Source organism: Balaenoptera ricei, chromosome 8 (genome assembly GCF_028023285.1).
Source record: "Balaenoptera ricei isolate mBalRic1 chromosome 8, mBalRic1.hap2, whole genome shotgun sequence".
Taxonomy (NCBI): domain Eukaryota; kingdom Metazoa; phylum Chordata; class Mammalia; order Artiodactyla; family Balaenopteridae; genus Balaenoptera; species Balaenoptera ricei.
Window position 1 is genome coordinate 99968696 of NC_082646.1, and position 18229 is coordinate 99986924.

General features: G+C 38.4%; 1 protein-coding gene across 3 annotated transcripts in view; it reads right to left on the reverse strand.

Annotated features, from left to right (window-relative positions):
• The window catches only part of CKAP5 (cytoskeleton associated protein 5), a 103551-nt gene that overhangs the window by 63539 nt on the left and 21783 nt on the right, over window positions 1-18229 (reverse strand). For all 3 annotated transcript variants that reach the window (XM_059931523.1, XM_059931525.1, XM_059931524.1), the window contains exons 2-4: window positions 4833-4926; window positions 4153-4346; window positions 1808-2014 (exon numbers count right to left, since the gene is read on the reverse strand). In XM_059931523.1, the coding sequence (XP_059787506.1) occupies window positions 1808-2014; window positions 4153-4346; window positions 4833-4889 (458 nt within the window). In that variant the 5' untranslated portion in view covers window positions 4890-4926. The remainder of the gene's footprint in view (window positions 1-1807; window positions 2015-4152; window positions 4347-4832; window positions 4927-18229) is intronic.

Genomic DNA, 18229 nt, shown 5'->3' on the forward strand with positions numbered 1-18229 from the left:
TTAGGGGCCACAGAACATTTTTGGTCTCCTGAAGCTACCACTAACATAGATAGCTTGAGGAAGCTCTGGAACCAAGGACTGAACAGTTCCTGAAGGTCCCAGAGAGATATCTTAGTAGTTCTACTATAGATTCTGAGATGCCTTAGGACAAATAAAGAACCATACAGGGATGGGACTAAACAACAACATCTATAAGGAAGACATAAAAGACAATATACCTAACTTGTCCTTTTTCTACCCTTATTCTCCCAGTCAGCTTAAAAATGAAATAGCCAGAGTTTACAGAACTCCAGATTAGAAACTTCTAATTTTAAGGTAGAATACAGTATAATATATATTTTTATTAAGAAACCCATTACTAAGGACAGAACAGATCTATTAAGACAAGCACCATCTTGACAATGCAGTCAATTCACTAAATTTCTAAGACAACAGAATGAACACACTATTTACTACTCATAAAAATACATGCCTACTATACTAGAATAGGCTAAGGATGAGGAAAATTTTATCACAAAAGAATCTAAGTGAAAGTCAAATTTTATAAAAGAACATTATGAACCAAGTGAAAGACAGTTTACTGACATAAATTGAAGACAGTTTAACAAAATTTAAGAATTTTGATACTTTCATGTAAGATAAACACCAAAGGAAGCATATTCTCCAAGAAGCAGGTCATATACAAAACCACAAGAGAGGTGAGTTGGGATGATCTTCACACCCACAGGTCATACATTCAGGATTTCACTAGAGCTGCTTTCTAAAGTATCTCATGTGGAAGTATTGGGGACAGGATATCAGATTAGAAGGACTGCCAAATCAGAACAAACCAGTGTTTTGTCTAATTCAGATTTCCATAGAAAATTACAGCCACTTGTTCCTGAAAGAGATCCCATTCATGAAAAACTTCACTGCCAAACAACACTTAATTCTAGGGTTGAAAATAACTTATTACATAAGAGTAAAAGTTATTTTCTATTTCTGTTGCTATGCTTCTGTTTAAAGGCATATAGCATTTGCTTCTATTTTATTTTAAAAAGCACCTAAACAAAGGTTTGCTTCAGCCAACATTTCAAAGTACATAAATTTATGCTTGAGGATAACAAGAGAAAGAGAGCTCCTTACCCTGAGGAGTGCTTTTCCATGAAAAAGTCAATTCATAATCTGAGAAAAGGTCAGAAATATCCCCCGCTCATTTTCATTAGAAAGAGATTTAGGGACTTCCCTGGTGGCGCAGTGGTTAAGAATCCACCTGCCAGTGCAGGGGACATGGGTTCGATCCCTGGTCCGGGAAGATCCCACGTGCCGTGGAGCAACTAAGCCCGTGCACCACAACTACCGAGCCTGCACTCTAGAGCCCACGAGCCACAACTACTGAGTCCATGTGCCACAACTACTGAAGCCCACGCACCTAGAGCCCATGCTCCGCAGCAAGAGAAGCCACCGAAATGAGAAGTCCACACACTGCAACGAAGAGTAGCCCCCGCTCGCTGCCAACTAGAGAAAGCCCGCACGCAGCAACAAAGACCCAACACAGCCAAAAATAAATAAATAAATAAATTTATTAAAAAAAAAAACGAAAGAAACAGATTTAGATAAAATAACTATGCAACACACTTAAAGGCTAAAATTACTGAATACAAAGTGTCACACTTGAGGAATGGCTTTAGCTTTTCCAGGTCACTTTTCTGGTTGGTATGGTCTGCCAAGTCAAGCCCAACAGTTTTCATTTCTGTTTAAACCAGGAACCCAAACTCAATTGAGATATTCTAGTTAACAGAACTAAAGCAAAAAGAAAAGGTTTTACCTTAAGGCTTTCCTCAGTGTCTCTATACAGGCCACTATGATCTTGGGGTTCTTATTGTCCAGGCCTTTCAGGAGCTCTTCTTGCACAGCCTCTCCTTTCTCAATCTCTATGTACATTAGACAAATCTCAATGCCTAGCTCCTTGGCTTTGGCCTTGGGTTGGTTGAACACTTTACTCACAACACCTGATACAACTTCCCCCGTGGTTCTGTAATACAGATTATAAACAACAACAACCATACATATAAAAACACACTTTAGTAGAAAGAGCTGGAAAAGGTCATGGAAAGTGGGGGAAACAAATACTTTTAAAAAATGCTGAGAAATAAAGTAAATGAGACTCTAAAAACTTTATGTTCAAGTAAAACAGAAACAAACTCACAGACTTAGAGAATGAACTTAGGGTTACTGTGGGGAAGGGATAGCCAGGGAGGTTGGGATCGACATGTACACACTGCTGTATTTAAATAACCAACAAGGACCTACTGTATAGCACAGGGAACTCTGCTCAATGTTATATGGCAGCCTGGATGGGAGGGGAGTTTGGGGGAGAATGGATATATGTATATCAATGGCTGAGTCCCTCTGCTGTGCACCTGAAACTACCACAACATTGTTAATCGGCTATACTCCAAAATAAAATAAAAAGTTAAAAAAAATTATGTTCAAGAGTTAAAAAAAAAAACTTACACAAACCATAAGAGGTTAAGACATGTCACAACAGACAATGACACAGAACCATAGTTTCTATTTACACATATAGGAAATTTAAACAAGAAAGCAAAAATCCCTTGAAATCTCACAAACCAGAGAAAACTACTTTCAACTTTATGGTATCCATCCTTCCAGACTTTTCTATATGCAGAGATAAACAGATACAGATACATTTTACAAAAATAAGATTACAGAGTTCTTACTTTTTTGGAAAATTTTTGAAGGTCATTTTAAACACTTTTTAGGACAAGGGAATTTCTTCACAGAGGGAATGGATATGTACCTTTAATAACAAAAGGCTGTTCCTGACTCCTTGGCAAGACTTTACAGTAGCTTTATTGCTTTGAGTTTCTTCTAAATTAAATAAAACCTGTACTACTGGAAATGAGAGAAACTGAGTGGGTTGGAATTATATGCATTTGCCAAAAAAGTTTCTAGCATCAGAAGAAAAATGAAATTAAAAAAGCAATGGTCTCACTGATGGCAAGGGGAACTCAGTGATGCTGGTTAACAAAACTGTCAAATTAATGACTGTCTTTCTTGGTATAATTTCTGAGGTGAATCAAGTACAGTCAGCCCTCCATATTGGTGGGTTCCTTATCCATGGGTTCCTCATCTGTAGATTCAACCAAACTTGTATCAAAAATATTTGGGAAAAAAAATTCCAGAAAGTTCCAAAAAGCAAAACTTGAATTTGCCATGCAGCCAACAACTATTTACACATTATTTACATTGTAGTTACAATTATTTACACAGCATTTACATTGTGTTAGGTATTGAGAGTAACCTAGAGATGAGTTACAGTACACAGGAGAGTGTATGTAGGTTATATGCAAATACTAGGCCATTTTACGTGAGGGACTTGAGCATCTGTAGATTTTGCTATCCTAGGGCGTAGGCGTGGGGACTTTTGTCCTGGAACCAATTCCCATGCAGATACCTAGGGATGTGTGTATATATTTCTTGTGCAATTAGGTCAAGGGTCCCCACTGTTTTTTTGTTTTTTGTTTTTTGTATGGAGGGCTCCTTTCAATGACATAAAGACTAGTGTTAGAAAAGTCAGGTTTATCAGGTATGGGAGACTGGGGTGACTGGAAACCTCTATCATCCAATAAGTTGGGAGTTACAGAGGTTATTTAGTTCGCATTACCTCTCCTAAGAGATAAAAATGCCTAATAACCATAGGGAGAAAGATGTGATTCTAAGATCACCTAGCCTGGAACCATTGTAGAAAAAGATTTAAGTAATGCCCAAATGTTTTCGGTGAAATTTTGATGCCTTTGCTAACTACGTCAGTTTCTTCTAAAAGTTACAAAAGATTTTCCCTCTTGGAGTAATTCTCATACAAAATTCTCAAAAGGAAAAGCACTTGCTCATCAAACCTTAAGGTAAAAACTCAAGATCTGATTTCTAATTTGCTCCTCTCTAAAGATCTCTTGTACCATTTAGACTTCTGAGAGCAGATAAAGACTGAAATGAAAAACCAAGTGTCAAGGAGCTATGAAAGTTAAGAAATGAATATCCTCTAAAAGTGCTAATAACTAAGCACAGTGATCCATAAATATACATAAATTAATCCACGTAGCACGAGACAGGGGTTTTTACCAGAATAGTTGGGAAGAAACTACTTACTTTCCTGCTACATGGGCATTTTCAACATAAACAAGTGCAGCTTCTAATCCTTTCAACTGAACCACTGCATTGGAATCAGTCACAAATTTTTTGATCAATCCTAAAAATTTGGACCATTCTGGGCTCTTTTCATCCTTTATTTTCTGGAAGATCTTCAGGGCCTCTTCATACCCACTTAACCTTGCTTTCCACAGCTAAAAGAAAAGTATTTTGAAACAAAATTTAATGACATTATTATCTACCGTTGGGGTTGCGGGGTGGAATGACTATCTTATACCAGGTAATTTGAACAAAGGACCCCAGACTAGAAACAAAAATGGAGTTTAAGAAATCCAGATAGCTTTTTTTTTTCTTTTAAAGATTAGCTAATAAACTTTTTCTTATAAGTGTTTAATATTTATGATATTCTGTCAAGGCCTTCTAGAATTCATAAACAGGCCACTATAAATGTATCCCACTTTGTATCCAAGTATTAATCATTACTTCTTTGTAATACGACATTAAAGATGTAACAATTCAAACATGAAAAATTTTCCTGCTGAAACTGCCCAATCTCCAAAGTAGGCTGTTTCTCCAGTTGTACTGTGTAATCATTAGGCAGCTTTGTACTATACTATACAGTATAACTGCTGACAAAACAAGCCAATGACACTGAAATTTGAGTTCCAGAAAAGTCTTACCTTGTGTTCACATTTCTGATCAACTGGCAGTTTCACCCACTCACTGTCATCTCCCATTGTGCTTCCAGTTTCTCCTTAGAATTAAGAGTAATTCCTGGTCAGACAAAAATTGGTATCTATTAATTCTAGCAACCAAGCTGTCTCTTAAGACAAAAAGGTTTTTCTGAGATTATTATTTTAGCATGTGTAAACCAACGAGAGTAAAAAATCTCATTCTTTAGTCAAATGCCCATTTAATTCCATTAATAGAACATTTAAAAAGTAAACGAAAAAAGTTAATAAAAATTCTAAATGAGGGATTCCCTGGTGGCGCAATGGTTAAGAATCCGCCTGCCAATGCAGGGGACACAGGTTCAAGCCCTGGTCGAGGAAGATCCCACATGCCGCGGAGCAACTAAGCCCGTGCGCCACAACTACTGAGCCTGCGCTCTAGAGCCTGTGAGCCACAACTACTGAAGCCCGTGTGCCTAGAGCCTGTGCTCCGCAATGAGAAGCCACCGCAATGAGAAGCCCGCGCACCGCAACAAAGAGTAGCCCCCGCTTGCTGCAACTAGAGAAAGCCCGCGCACAGCAACGAAGACCCAACATAGCCAAAAATAAATAAATAAATAAACTTATTTTTAAAAAAAAGTAATCTATGTTAGCTGTAGAAAATCTGGAAAGTATAGAAAATATATAAGGAAAGCATTAAAATACAATTTCACTATCAATTAGTAACCACAATGAACACTGAAGTGTATCTACTTGAACCCTTCCAGATTTTTTTCAATGCACATGCAGTGTATAAATTATATGAAAAAGGGCTAATCCTCTTGTAATTTTTTTCTTACATCGTCACAAACATTTCCTCATATTTGAGAACATGATGTTTAAAGGCTGCACTACACTCCATTTTATGAATGTACCATAATTACCAAGCCTAACACTGGACACTTAAATTGTTTCAAGTTTTTCAATATTATAAATAACATAAAAGGGATCTTGCTTAATGCAGGAGACATGGGTTCGAGCCCTGGTCTGGGAAGATCCCACATGCTGCGGAGCAACTAGGCCCGTGAGCCACAACTACTGAGCCTGCACATCTGGAGCCTGTGCTCCGCAATAAGAGAGGCCACGACAGTGAAAGGCCTGCGCACCGCGATGAAGAGTGGCCCCCACTTGCCACAACTAGAGAAAGCCCTCGCACAGAAATGAAGACCCAACACAGCCATAAATAAATAAATTAAAAAAAGAAAAAAAAATTAAAAAAAAAAAAAAAAAGGGATCTTGCTTAATCTCTCCATCCCCAGTCCTGGTGTAACATAAAATATGTCTTCAATAAATATTTGTCTAATGAATATATGCCTTGATAGTATCTGCTATGAGTCAGGCACTGTGCAAACTACTTTTTAAACATGTTGATTCATTATACTAACAACAACTACACGAAAGAAAGACATTCTCCCCACTTTACACACTAGGCTCACAAAGATTCAGTAACTAGCCAAAAATAACAAAACTAACAGGCCGTGAGATCATACTAAGATTCCAAGTCTATGCCTCTTCTTTACAACTTGTTGCCTTCCATTAAAATGTAGGAAATATCCCAGGGAAAGTTACTAGAGACTGAATTGTAAAAGTTTATTAGAGTAAATGGAACTTTCATTAAGACTTCTCTTCAAAATCCCCAAGACTCTGTGAAACAACAGCAGTGTGTTTTAGAGCAGGAGTCAAACCTTAACAGCAAATCTACAGGAACTCTAATACAGCAATAGTGAGAGATAAAATAGTACAACAGTTTGGAAAACAGTATGACATTATTTAAATTGAAAATGCACATACTCTACTATCCAGCAACTCCATTCCTAGGTACATACCCTAGAAATTGATGCCAACTGCACCAGAAGACCTGTATAAGGGTATTCACAGCAATGTTGTTCATAGAAAAGTCACAAGTTGGAAACACTTTTTACAAGTTCATCAAAAAGAGAAATGAATAAATATTGGTATATTCACTGAGTGTAATACTATACAGCAACTAAAAGAACTGAAAGCATTGAAAGCAAGTACTCCAACAAGTACATGTACATGCATATTGATAGCAGCACTATTCACAATGGCCAAAAATCAGCCCAAATGTCTACCCGTGGATGAATAAACAAACTGTGAAACATACATACAATGGACTATTACTCAGCTATAAATGGGAATAAAGTACTTACTGATACATACTACAACATGGATGAACTTCACAAACATGATGCTAAGTGAAGGAAGCCAAACACAAAAGGTTCTATATTATATGATTCCATTCATAGGAAATATCCAGAATAGATCAATCCATAGAGACAGATGGAGACTGGTGGTTGCCGGGGGTTGCGGAGAGAGGGGGAGAGAGTGGGAGTGGGGAGAAACTGCTTAATGGGTAAGGAGTCTTACTGTGATGTGATGGAAATGTTACTGTTTTGGAACTAGACAGAGATGGTGGTTGCACAACATTGTGCATGTACAAAATGCCATTGAATTGTTCACTTTAAAATGGTTAATTTTATGTTATATGAATTTCACCTAAACAAAACTATATATTTTTTTAAGTTCCTAGGTGATTGTAATATGCAACCTGGGTTAAAACCCTCTAATGTTACTTTCTTGGCACAAGTTTGAGCTGCAAAAGCAATCTTTCCTATCTGATTTTCAAAGAGAAACAGTCAATGAAAGTTTTAAAAACATTTTCCAGCCAAGAGAATGTGAACAATAATATTCGATTGTTGGTATTCTGTGAATTCTCTGCAACACTTTCTTTTTTTCCTGTTGGTTGCTTTTTGAAACATGAAGAAAAAGGTTATCTAACCTAACTGCCTCATATAAAATATTGATGTCGGCCTTTCTCACCTTCTGAGGTGGCCCACACTCTGTCTGTGGAGTGTGTTTCTCTCTAAATAAATCCACTTCTTACCTATCACTTTGTCTCTCACTGAATTCTTTCTGCAATGGGACATCAAGAACCTGAGCTTCATTAAGTTCTGAAACCAGATATATAGCAAAATGAGAGACTGGTTCAAGATGGCGGAGTAGAAGGACGTGCGCTCTCTCCCTCTTGCGAGAGCACCAGAATCACAACTAACTGCTGAAAAAGCAGCACCAAAAAAGATACCCCACATCCAAAGACAAAGGAGACGTCGCAATGAGACGGTAGGAGGGGCGCAATCACAATAAAATCAAATCCCATAACTGCTGGGTGGGTGACTCACAAACTGGAGAACACTTATACCACAGAAGTCCACCCACTGGAGTGAAGGTTCTGAGCCCCACGTCAGGCTTCCCAACCTGGGGGTCCGGCAATGGAAGGAGGAATTCCTAGAGAATCAGACTTTGAAGGCTAGTGGGATTTGACTGCAGGACTTCAACAGGACTGGGGGAAACAGAGACTCCACTCTTGGAGGGCACACACAAAGTAGTGTGCACATCGGGACCCAGGGGAAGGAGCAGTGACCCCACTGGAGACTGAACCAGACATCCCTGCTAGTGTTGGAGGGTCTCCTGCAGAGGCTGGGGGTGGTTGTGGCTCACCGTGGGGACCAGGACACTGGCAGCAGAAGTTCTGGGAAGTACTCTTTGGTGTGAGCCCTCCCAGAGTGCGCCATTAGCCCCATCAAAGAGCTGGGTAGGCTCCAGAGCTGGGTCACCTCAGTCCAAACAACCAACACGGAGGGAACCCAGCCCCATGCATCAGCAGACAAGCGGATTAAAGTTTTATTGAGCTCTGCCCACCAGAGCAACACCCAGCTCAACCCATCACCAGTCCCTCCCATCAGCAAGCTTGCACAAGCCTCTTAGATAGCCTCATCCACCAGAGGGCAGACAGCAGAAGCAAGAAGAACTACAGTCCTGCAGCCTGTGGAACAAAAACCACATTCACAAAAAGACAGACAAGATAAAAAGGCAGAGAGCTATGTACCACATGAAGGAACAAGATAAAACCCCAGAAAAACAACTCAATGAAGTGGAGATAAGCAACCATCCAGAAAAAGAATTCAAAATAATGATAGTGAAGATGATCCAGGACCTCGGAAAAAGAATGGAGGCAAAGATCGAGAAGATGAAAGAAATGTTTAACAAAGATCTAGAAGAATTAAACAAACAAACAGAGATGAACAATACAATAACTGAAATGAAAAATACACTAGAAGGAATCAATAGCAGAATAACTGAGGCAGAAGAATGGATATGTGACCTGGAAGACAGAATGGTGGAATTCACTGCCACGGAAGAGAATAAAGAAAAAAGAATGAAAAGAAATGAAGACAGCCTAAGAGACCTCTGGGACAACATTAAACGCAACAACATTCACATTATAGGGGTCCCAAAAGGAGAAGAGAGAGGGAAAGGACCTGAGAAAATATTTGAAGAGATTATAGTCGAAAACTTCCCTAACATGGGAAAGGAAAGAGCCACCCAAGTCCAGGAAGCGCAGAGAGTCCCAGGCAGGATAAACCCAAGGAGAAACAAGCTGAGACCCACAGTAATCAAATTGACAAAAATTAAAGACAAAGAAAAATTATTGAAAGCAACAAGGGAAAAACGACAAATAACATACAAGGGAACTCCCATAAGGTTAACAGCTGATTTCTCAGCAGAAACTCTACAAGCCAGAAGGGAGTGGCATGATATACTTAAAGTGATGAAAGGGAAGAAGCTACAACCAAGATTACTCTAGCCGGCCAGGATCTCATTCAGATTCGATGGAGAAATCAAAAGCTTTACAGACAAGCAAAAGCTAAGAGAATTCAGCATCACCAAACCAGCTCTACAACAAATGCTAAAGGAACTTCTCTAAGTGGGAAACACAAGAGAAGAAAAGGACCTACAAAAACAAACCCATAACAATTAAGAAAATGGTAACAGGAACATACATATCGATAATTACCTTAATCATGAATGGATTAAATGCTCCAACCAAAAGACACAGGCGCACTGAATGGATACAAAAACAAGACCCATATATATGCTGTCTACGAGAGACTCACTTCAGACCTAGGGACACAAACAGACTGAAAGTGAGGAGATGGAAAAAGACATTCCATGAAAATGGAAATCAAGAGAAAGCTGGAGTAGCAATACTCGTATCAGATAAAATAGACCTTAAAATAAAGAATGTTACAAAAGGCAAGGAAGGACACTACATAATGATCAAGGGATCAATCCAAGAAGAAGATATAACAATTATAAATATATATGCACCCAACATAGGAGCACCTCAATACATAAGGCAACTGCTAAGAGCTCTAAAAGAGAAAATTGACAGTAACACAATCATAGTGGGGGACTTAAACACCTCACTTACACCAATGGACAGATCGTCCAGACAGAATATTAATAAGGAAACACAAGCTTTAAATGACACAATAGACCAGACAGATTTAATTGATATTTATAGGACATTCCATCCCAAAACAGCAGATTACACTTTCTTCTCAAGTGCACATGGAACATTCTCCAGGACAGATCACATCTTGGGTCACAAATCAAGCCTCAGTAAATTTAAGAAAATTGAAATCATATCAAGCATCTTTTCTGACCACAACGCTATGAGATTAGAAATCAATTACAGGGAAAAAAACGTAAAAAACGCAAACACATGGAGGCTGAACAATACATTACTAAATAACCAAGAAATCACTGAAGAAATCAGAGAGGAAATCAAAAAATACCTAGAGACAAATTACAATGAAAACACGAGAACCAAAACCTATGGGATGCAGCAAAAGCAGTTCTAAGAGGGAAGTTTATAGCAATACAAGCCTACCTCAAGAAACAAGAAAAATCTCAAATAAACAATCTAAGCTTATACCTAAAGGAACTAGAGAAAGAAGAACAAACAAAACCCAAAGTTAGTAGAAGGAAAGAAATCGTAAAGATCAGAGCAGAAAGAAATGAAATAGAAACAAAGAAAACAATAGCAAAGATCAATAAAACGAAAAGCTGGTTCTTTGAGAAGATAAACAAAAGTGATAAACCTTTAGCCAGACTCATCAAGAAAAAGAGGGAGAGGACTCAAATCAATAAAATTAAAAATGAAAAAGGAGAAGTTACAACAGACACCACAGAAATACAAAGCATCCTAAGAGACTACTACAAGCAACTCTATGTCAATAAAATGGACAACCTGGAAGAAATGGAGAAATTCTTAGAAAGGTATAACCTTCCTGAACCAGGAAGAAATAGAAAATATGAAGAGACCAATCACAACAAAACTGTGATTAAAAATCTTCAAAAAAAATCAAAATAAAATATTGATGTCATTGTGCTATATTTTCTGAAATGGCTTCTACTACTTCATAGCTTCAGTTTTTTAAAAAATTAGTGTTTATGATTTTGCTGCTTTCCGTTCAAAGGAAAGGCTTGCTTCATACCAAAACTTTCCCAGGGCTTCCCTGGTGGCGCAGTGGTTAAGAATCTGCCTGTCAATGCAAGGGACATGGGTTCGAGCCCTGGCCTGGGAAGATCTCACATGCCGCAGAGCAACTAAGCCCATGTGCCACAACTACTGAGCCTGAGCTCTAGAGCCAGCAAGCCACAACTACTGAAGCCTGCGCAACTAGAGCCTGTGCTCCGCAACAAGAGAAGCCATGACAATGAGAAGCCTGTGCACTGCAACGAAGAGTAGCCCCCGCTCACTGCAACTAGAGAAAGCCTGTGCACAGCAACGAAGACCCAACACAGCCAAAAATTTAAAAATAAATAAATAAATAAATTTATTTTTAAAAAAACAAAACTTTCCCAGCCACTGAAATAATGGATAGTGTTTTGTGTGTACGTACGACACTGAGGACTACTGCTCTGTCTTTATCATTTTCCAGGATCGAAATACTAAGAAAAAAAGGACTTCACTAATTTTTCCCCATAATTATTTTAATTTTAAAATTAATTTTAGAATCTAATTTTTTACATATATAAGAAAATATATACAATATATGTGTTAGGAAGCACTACAACAAAATTGATATATTGACCTACCACCCAAACTGAAAATTAGGACACTACTAATATTACTATTGCACCTGTGCATTTCTTTCCTATCTCATCCTTCTTACCACAGAAGCACTTTCCTAAAGTTCACTTGGTTCTATGCTGTAGTCAGTCACATATTCCTAAACAAAATTAACTGTGCTTATCTGTGAGCCTTAGAAAAATGTTGTAGTCTTCCATAAGTTGCTTTTTTTATTCAATGTTTCATTTGTAAAATTCATCCATGTGGTATACTGTAGTTTAAATCTACTAAAAGTGTGGTCCAAAGACCTGTGCTGTTTCACAAACTTATCATTCAGAGTTAAGTTCAGAAATAGAGGTAAGTGTTTAGAAACTGCCATAACATCTATTCTAACTTCTTTTATTATAGTGGTTTGAGGAATTGAAAAAAGTTCAGCAAGTCTAAAGTATAAAATGCAACAAGAAAAGTAAAGGGGTACAGAGAGTAAGGCTAGAAAGTAGTCCAGATCAGACCCTGGAAGGTCTTGTAAGCGATGTTAAGGAATTTGGACTTTATCCCAAAGGTAGAAGGAGATTCTGAAAGACTGTAGACAGGAAAATTTCATATGTTATCAAACTTGCATTTTTCAAAGACTATATAATGAAAATATAAAAGCAATGTAAAGAATGCCTTGGAAGGCAGTAACAATGGAGGGAAATCAGTTAGAAGGCTGTAATCTAAATGAAGGATGATGATGGCCTGGAACTTAGAGTAGTAGCAATGCAGGTGGAGAAAAGGGGATGGATTTTAGAGATACAAGGAATGTCAAAGACTGTCTTTACTGAGTGACTGTAGAGGGAGTGTAAGACATGGATGAAAATGAAGTTTTGGGCAAGCTGAGTTTGACATGTACACTAGACAAGGGTAGATGTGGGAAGCAGCTGGAGATTCAAGCCTGGTGTTCAAGAGAGAGATAAAAATTTAGGAGTTATCAGTAGATAAATGTAATTAAAACCAAGGGGGTGGATGATAGTACTGAGGGAGAGTACATAGTGAGAAGAGCCCCAGGTTAGAGTTTAGATGAAACCAGCATCTACAGGACAGGTAGATGAGCCCCTTAGACCACCATGTACAGTGTCTGACACATATAAAATGATCAATTAATGTATGCTGGGGAAAGAAAAAACCCCACAATAATCCAAAATGCAGTAACAGTCTTATCAAATTTGAGTTTTTGCTACTTGAGGGAAACTTTATTACTTTCTATGTCTGGCTGCAAATCTACACTTAAAAAAAATTAAAAGAATTCTGTATCTTCAAAACCACCACTAACTTGAGGTTGAGGCCTTGGGTAAGTTACTTAGCCAAATATATATTGCCTCAGCATGCTTGTGTGTAAAGTGGGAATAATAATACGTACCTCAGAGGATTGTTGTGTGTATTAAACGAGTCAGTACATGTAAAGCTCTTAGACTAGGTACTTGGCATCTAGCAAGGGCTCAAAAAATGTTAGCAATTTACTATCATTATTTGGCATCCCAAATATGAATTTATTTCATTTCTAAATTACAGTTGACTTTATTTTGGAATTTTATAGGATTAAAAGAGCAAGTCTATAGGCACCTCAGAATACTGTTTAATGCATAAAATATATGATCATATTAAATCAGTTATGTTGAAATAGTTATGTATGTTGAATATAATATAGTTATCAAAATATTTTGAAATGTGACTATATGGGCTTCTCCATTAATATATTAAATAAAATCTAGCAGCAGATTTAATAACTACTATAATTCCTAAGTTATGAATAAAAATATTTTTATATACTACATATCATGATTATGAAAATGATTTCTATTGGTGACAAAGGCATAGGTTCTTATAATATTATTGTAGTTTATTGCCTACATTATTTTATTTTAAATAGGGAAGAAATTTTATTATTTTTTTTTTAGATTGCTTTTATTTATTTATTATTATTATATTTTTGGCTGTGTTGGGTCTTCATTTCTGTGCGAGGGCTTTCTCTAGTTGCGGCAAGTGGGGGCCACTCTTCATCGCGGTGCGCGGGCCTCTCACTGTTGCGGGCTCTCTTGTTGCGGAGCACAGGCTCCAGACGCGCAGGCTCAGCAATTGTGGCTCACGGGCCTAGTCGCTCCATGGCATGTGGGATCCTCCCAGACCAGGGCTCGAACCCGTGTTCCCTGCATTGGCAGGTGGATTCTCAACCACTGCGCCACCAGGGAAGCCCTTGCCTACATTATTAACTGAAGAAAATGTCAAAATTTCAGTTAGGACTTCCCTGGTGGCGCAGTGGTTAAGAATCCGCCTGACAATGCAGGGGACATGGGGTTCGATCCTTGGTCCGGGAAGATCCCACATGCCGCGGAGCAAATAAGCCCGTGCGCCACAATTACTGAGCCTGGGTGCCACGACTACTGAAGCTCGCATGCCTAGAGCCCATGCTCCACAACAAGCAAGCCACTGCAATGAGGAGCCCACACGCCGCAATGAAGAGTAGCTCCCGCTCTCTGCAACTAGAGAAAAAGCCAGCATGCAGCAATGAAGACCCAACGCAGACCAAAAGAAAAAAAAAAATTCAGTTAAAAGGTTAGTGCAAATAAAGATGTAATTATTTTTCCATACAAATTTACAGAGTCCCTGAATTCTAACCCAGGTTAAAATCTCTTGATCTACAACCTTTCAAATTCTATGATCAAAAACTTTAGGGCATTCCCTGAGGACATGTAACTTGCCATCAGTTTTGATGTGGAAACACTGTGATATATAAATGTTGTTGGACAACAGTAGTTTTAAGAGTAAAATATGAAAGGTTTAAAAAGTTGAAGAAAGCTAGCTCTGTCCTTTACTTATTGAGACTTTATTTTCTCCTATGTATTTCCAACGTATTAGATAAATAAATGTGAATGTAGAATTGTAAAAAAAAAAAAAAAAAAAAGACTTTAGGGCACTGCTTACAATCATCTCAAAGTCCCTAGTTAAAATAACAGGTAACACCCATCCTGTATTTCAGTAGCACTTTATATTTTACATGTATTTTTACAATCATTCATTTTCTATGTATTTCATAATGTAAATACAAGCACGCTGTTATATTATCTCATTCAGATTTAGTTTCTTTCTTTTTCATATTATTCTTAGTTATGTGACTCTTACTAAACTATAAGATTCTCTTGAGCAAAAGCTTTTTGTCTTATTAATCTCTATCCTCAAAAGGGTCAAATAAATAAATAAAGTATCATTATCCTCTTTTTACATATGGGGAAAAAGAGGTTCAGCGTCCTGCCCAAGGTCACTTAAGTAGGGGAGAATGGTCTAAAAAAGACTTCTTTCTTTAAATTTATTTTTGGGTGAGTTGGGTCTTCATTGCTGCACGCAGGCTTTCTCTAGATGCGGTAAGCAGGGGCTACTCTACGCTGCGGTGCGCAGGCTTCTCATAGCGGTGGCTTCTCTTGTTGCGGAGCACAGGCTCTAGGCACGCGGGCTTCAGTAGTTGTGGCACACAGGCTCAGTAGTTGTGGCTCGCGGGCTCTAGAGCACAGGCTCAGTAGCTGTGGTGCACAGGCTTAGCTGCTCCGCGGCATGTGGGATCTTCCCGGACCAGGGATCGAACCCGTGTCCCCTGAATTGGCAGATGGATTCTTAACCACTGTGCCACCAGGGAAATCCCTAAAGAGATTTCTTGATACCTAGTTTGGTGAAATTCCTACAACTTACCTACATATGGTTTCTACATTATCTATAGTGAAATCTATTCACACTCTACAGTATAAATAGTAAGAATTATTTTGGTGATTACTTAACTCAATAAAAATATAAAGAGCAAATGAGAGTATATATGAAAGACAAGTTTATTTGCCTCCAAAGGACTTAGGTAATTTAGGGAAATTTAAAATACAGTTAGTTGGTAAGGGAGAATCATCCCTAATCAGCAGCTGCCGAATAATCAAGCCTAACTACCCAGTTGGGCCTCAAAACACTGTTAACCTGTCTTTGCGTAAGAAAGAAATGACTACAGTTTTAATTATAATTTGGGGTTATCCATGTAGGCCGACCTTTCTCCGTCACAACCCTTATTCCATTGAATATTGACTCTACCAGTTAAAAAGGAAAATCTTTCCTTGAGATTAGTAAAAAAAACAAAAGGGTGGTAGACTATAATCTCTATAGCTCATACTAGTTTTACATATATAACTATAATTCTAGAATATTTGCAGGGGGGACAGTAGGGGAAATTCATTAAAGTGGCTACTTGTTTGTAAGTTAAACTTTGCCTCTATCTGCAAATTTTAACTAGCCATTATCACAAAGGAAAGTAAAGGCCTTAGGAACATTCAGAACATATTCAGGAAGTAATGAAGAGGACCCTCAGAGTTCATAAAATGGAATACATGTAGAATAAACCAACAATTTCATGAAAAGTCACACAAGTTAAAGGCCTGAATGATCTCTTTAGAGAAATGTAGTGCTGTTTTCAATATACACAGCAAATTAAAACCAAACTAACATTCATAATAGCCAAAGAGGGCTTCCCTGGTGGCGCAGTGGTTGAGAATCCGCCTGCCAATGCAGGGGACACGGGTTCAAGCCCTGGTCTGGGAAGATCCCACATGCCGCAGAGCAACTGGGCCCGTGAGCCACAACTACTGAGCGTGCGCGTCTGGAGCCTGTGCTCCACAACAAGAGAGGCCGCGATAGTGAGAGGCCTGCGCACCGCGATGAAGAGTGGCCCCCGCTTGCCACAACTAGAGAAAGCCCTCGCACAGAAACGAAGACCCAACACAGCCAAAAATAAATAAATTAATTAATAAATAAATTAAAAAAAAAAAAAGAAAAGATGACTACTATCTTAAAAAAACAACAACAACATAATAGCCAAAGAGTGGAAACAACCCAAATGTCTATCCACTGATAAATAGATAAAATGTGGTAAATCCACAGAATGGAATATGATTCAGTAATAGAAATTAAGTACTATAAAGAATTCCTAAAACTCAACAACAGAAATAGGAAACAACTTGATTAAAAAATGGGCAAAGAACTTGATTATAGACATTTATCCAAAGAAGACAAATGGCCAATGAGCACATGAAAAGATGCTCAAGATTACAAACATTAGGGAAATGCAAATCAAAACTACAAGTATTACCTCATACCTATTAGGATGGCTACTATCAAAAACCCAGAAAACAACAAATGTTAGCAAGGATATGGAGAAATTGGAACCCTTGTACACTGTTGGTGACAATGTAAAATGGTACAGCTACTGTGGAAAACAGTATGGCCATTCCTCAAAAAATTAAAAACAGAATGACCATATGATCCAGCAATTCCACTTCTGGGTATATGCCCAAAATAATCGAAAGCAGGGGGGCTTCCCTGGTGGCGCAGTGGTTGAGAATCTGCCTGCCAATGCAGGGGACACGGGTTTGAGCCCTGGTCTGGGAAGATCCCACATGCCGCGGAGCAACTGGGCCCGTGAGCCACAACTACTGAGCCTGCGCGTCTGGAGCCTGTGTTCCGCAACAAGAGAGGCCGCGATAGTGAGAGGCCCGCGCACCGCGATGAAGAGTGGCCCCCGCTTGCCACAACTAGAGAAAGCCCTCGCACAGAAACGAAGACCCAACACAGCCAAAATAAATAAATAAATAAATAAAGATCTAAGTCAGGGAAAAAAAAAAAAAATCGAAAGCAGGATCTCAAAGAGATATCTGTACACCCATATTCATAGTAGCATTACTCACAACAGCTAAAATATGGAAGCAAACCAAGTGACCACTGATGGATGAATGGATAAGCAAAATGTGGTATACACATACAAAAGAATACCATTCAGCTTAAAAAGGACAGAAATTCGGACACATGCTATAACGTGAGTGAACCTTGAAGACATTAAGTTAAGTGAAATTAAGCCAGCCACAAAGAGACAAATAGTGTATGATTCCACTTACATCAAGTACTTAGAGTAGTCAAAATCATAGAGATAGAAGGTAGAATGATTGTTGCCAGCAGACGGATGGAGAAGGGTAATGAGGGGTTACTGTTTAATGGGTATAAAATTTCAGTTCTACAAGATGAAAAGAATTATGGAGATGGATGGTGGTAGCTACACAACATTACAAATGCATTTAATGCCACTGAGTTGTATACTTAAAAATGCTTAAGATGGTGAATTTTACATTATGTGTACACACACAAAAGAAGTGAAGTACTGATACATGCTGCAACATGGATGAACCTTGAAAACCTTATATTAAGTGAAAGAAGTCAGTTGCAAAGGACCACATATTATATAACTCCATTTATATAAACTGTCCAGAATAGGCAAATCTATAGAGACAGAAAGTAGATGAGTGGTTGCCTATGACTGAGGTGTTTGGGGATATCAGAAGGGTGTTAAGGAGTGTGGGGTTTCTTTCTGGGG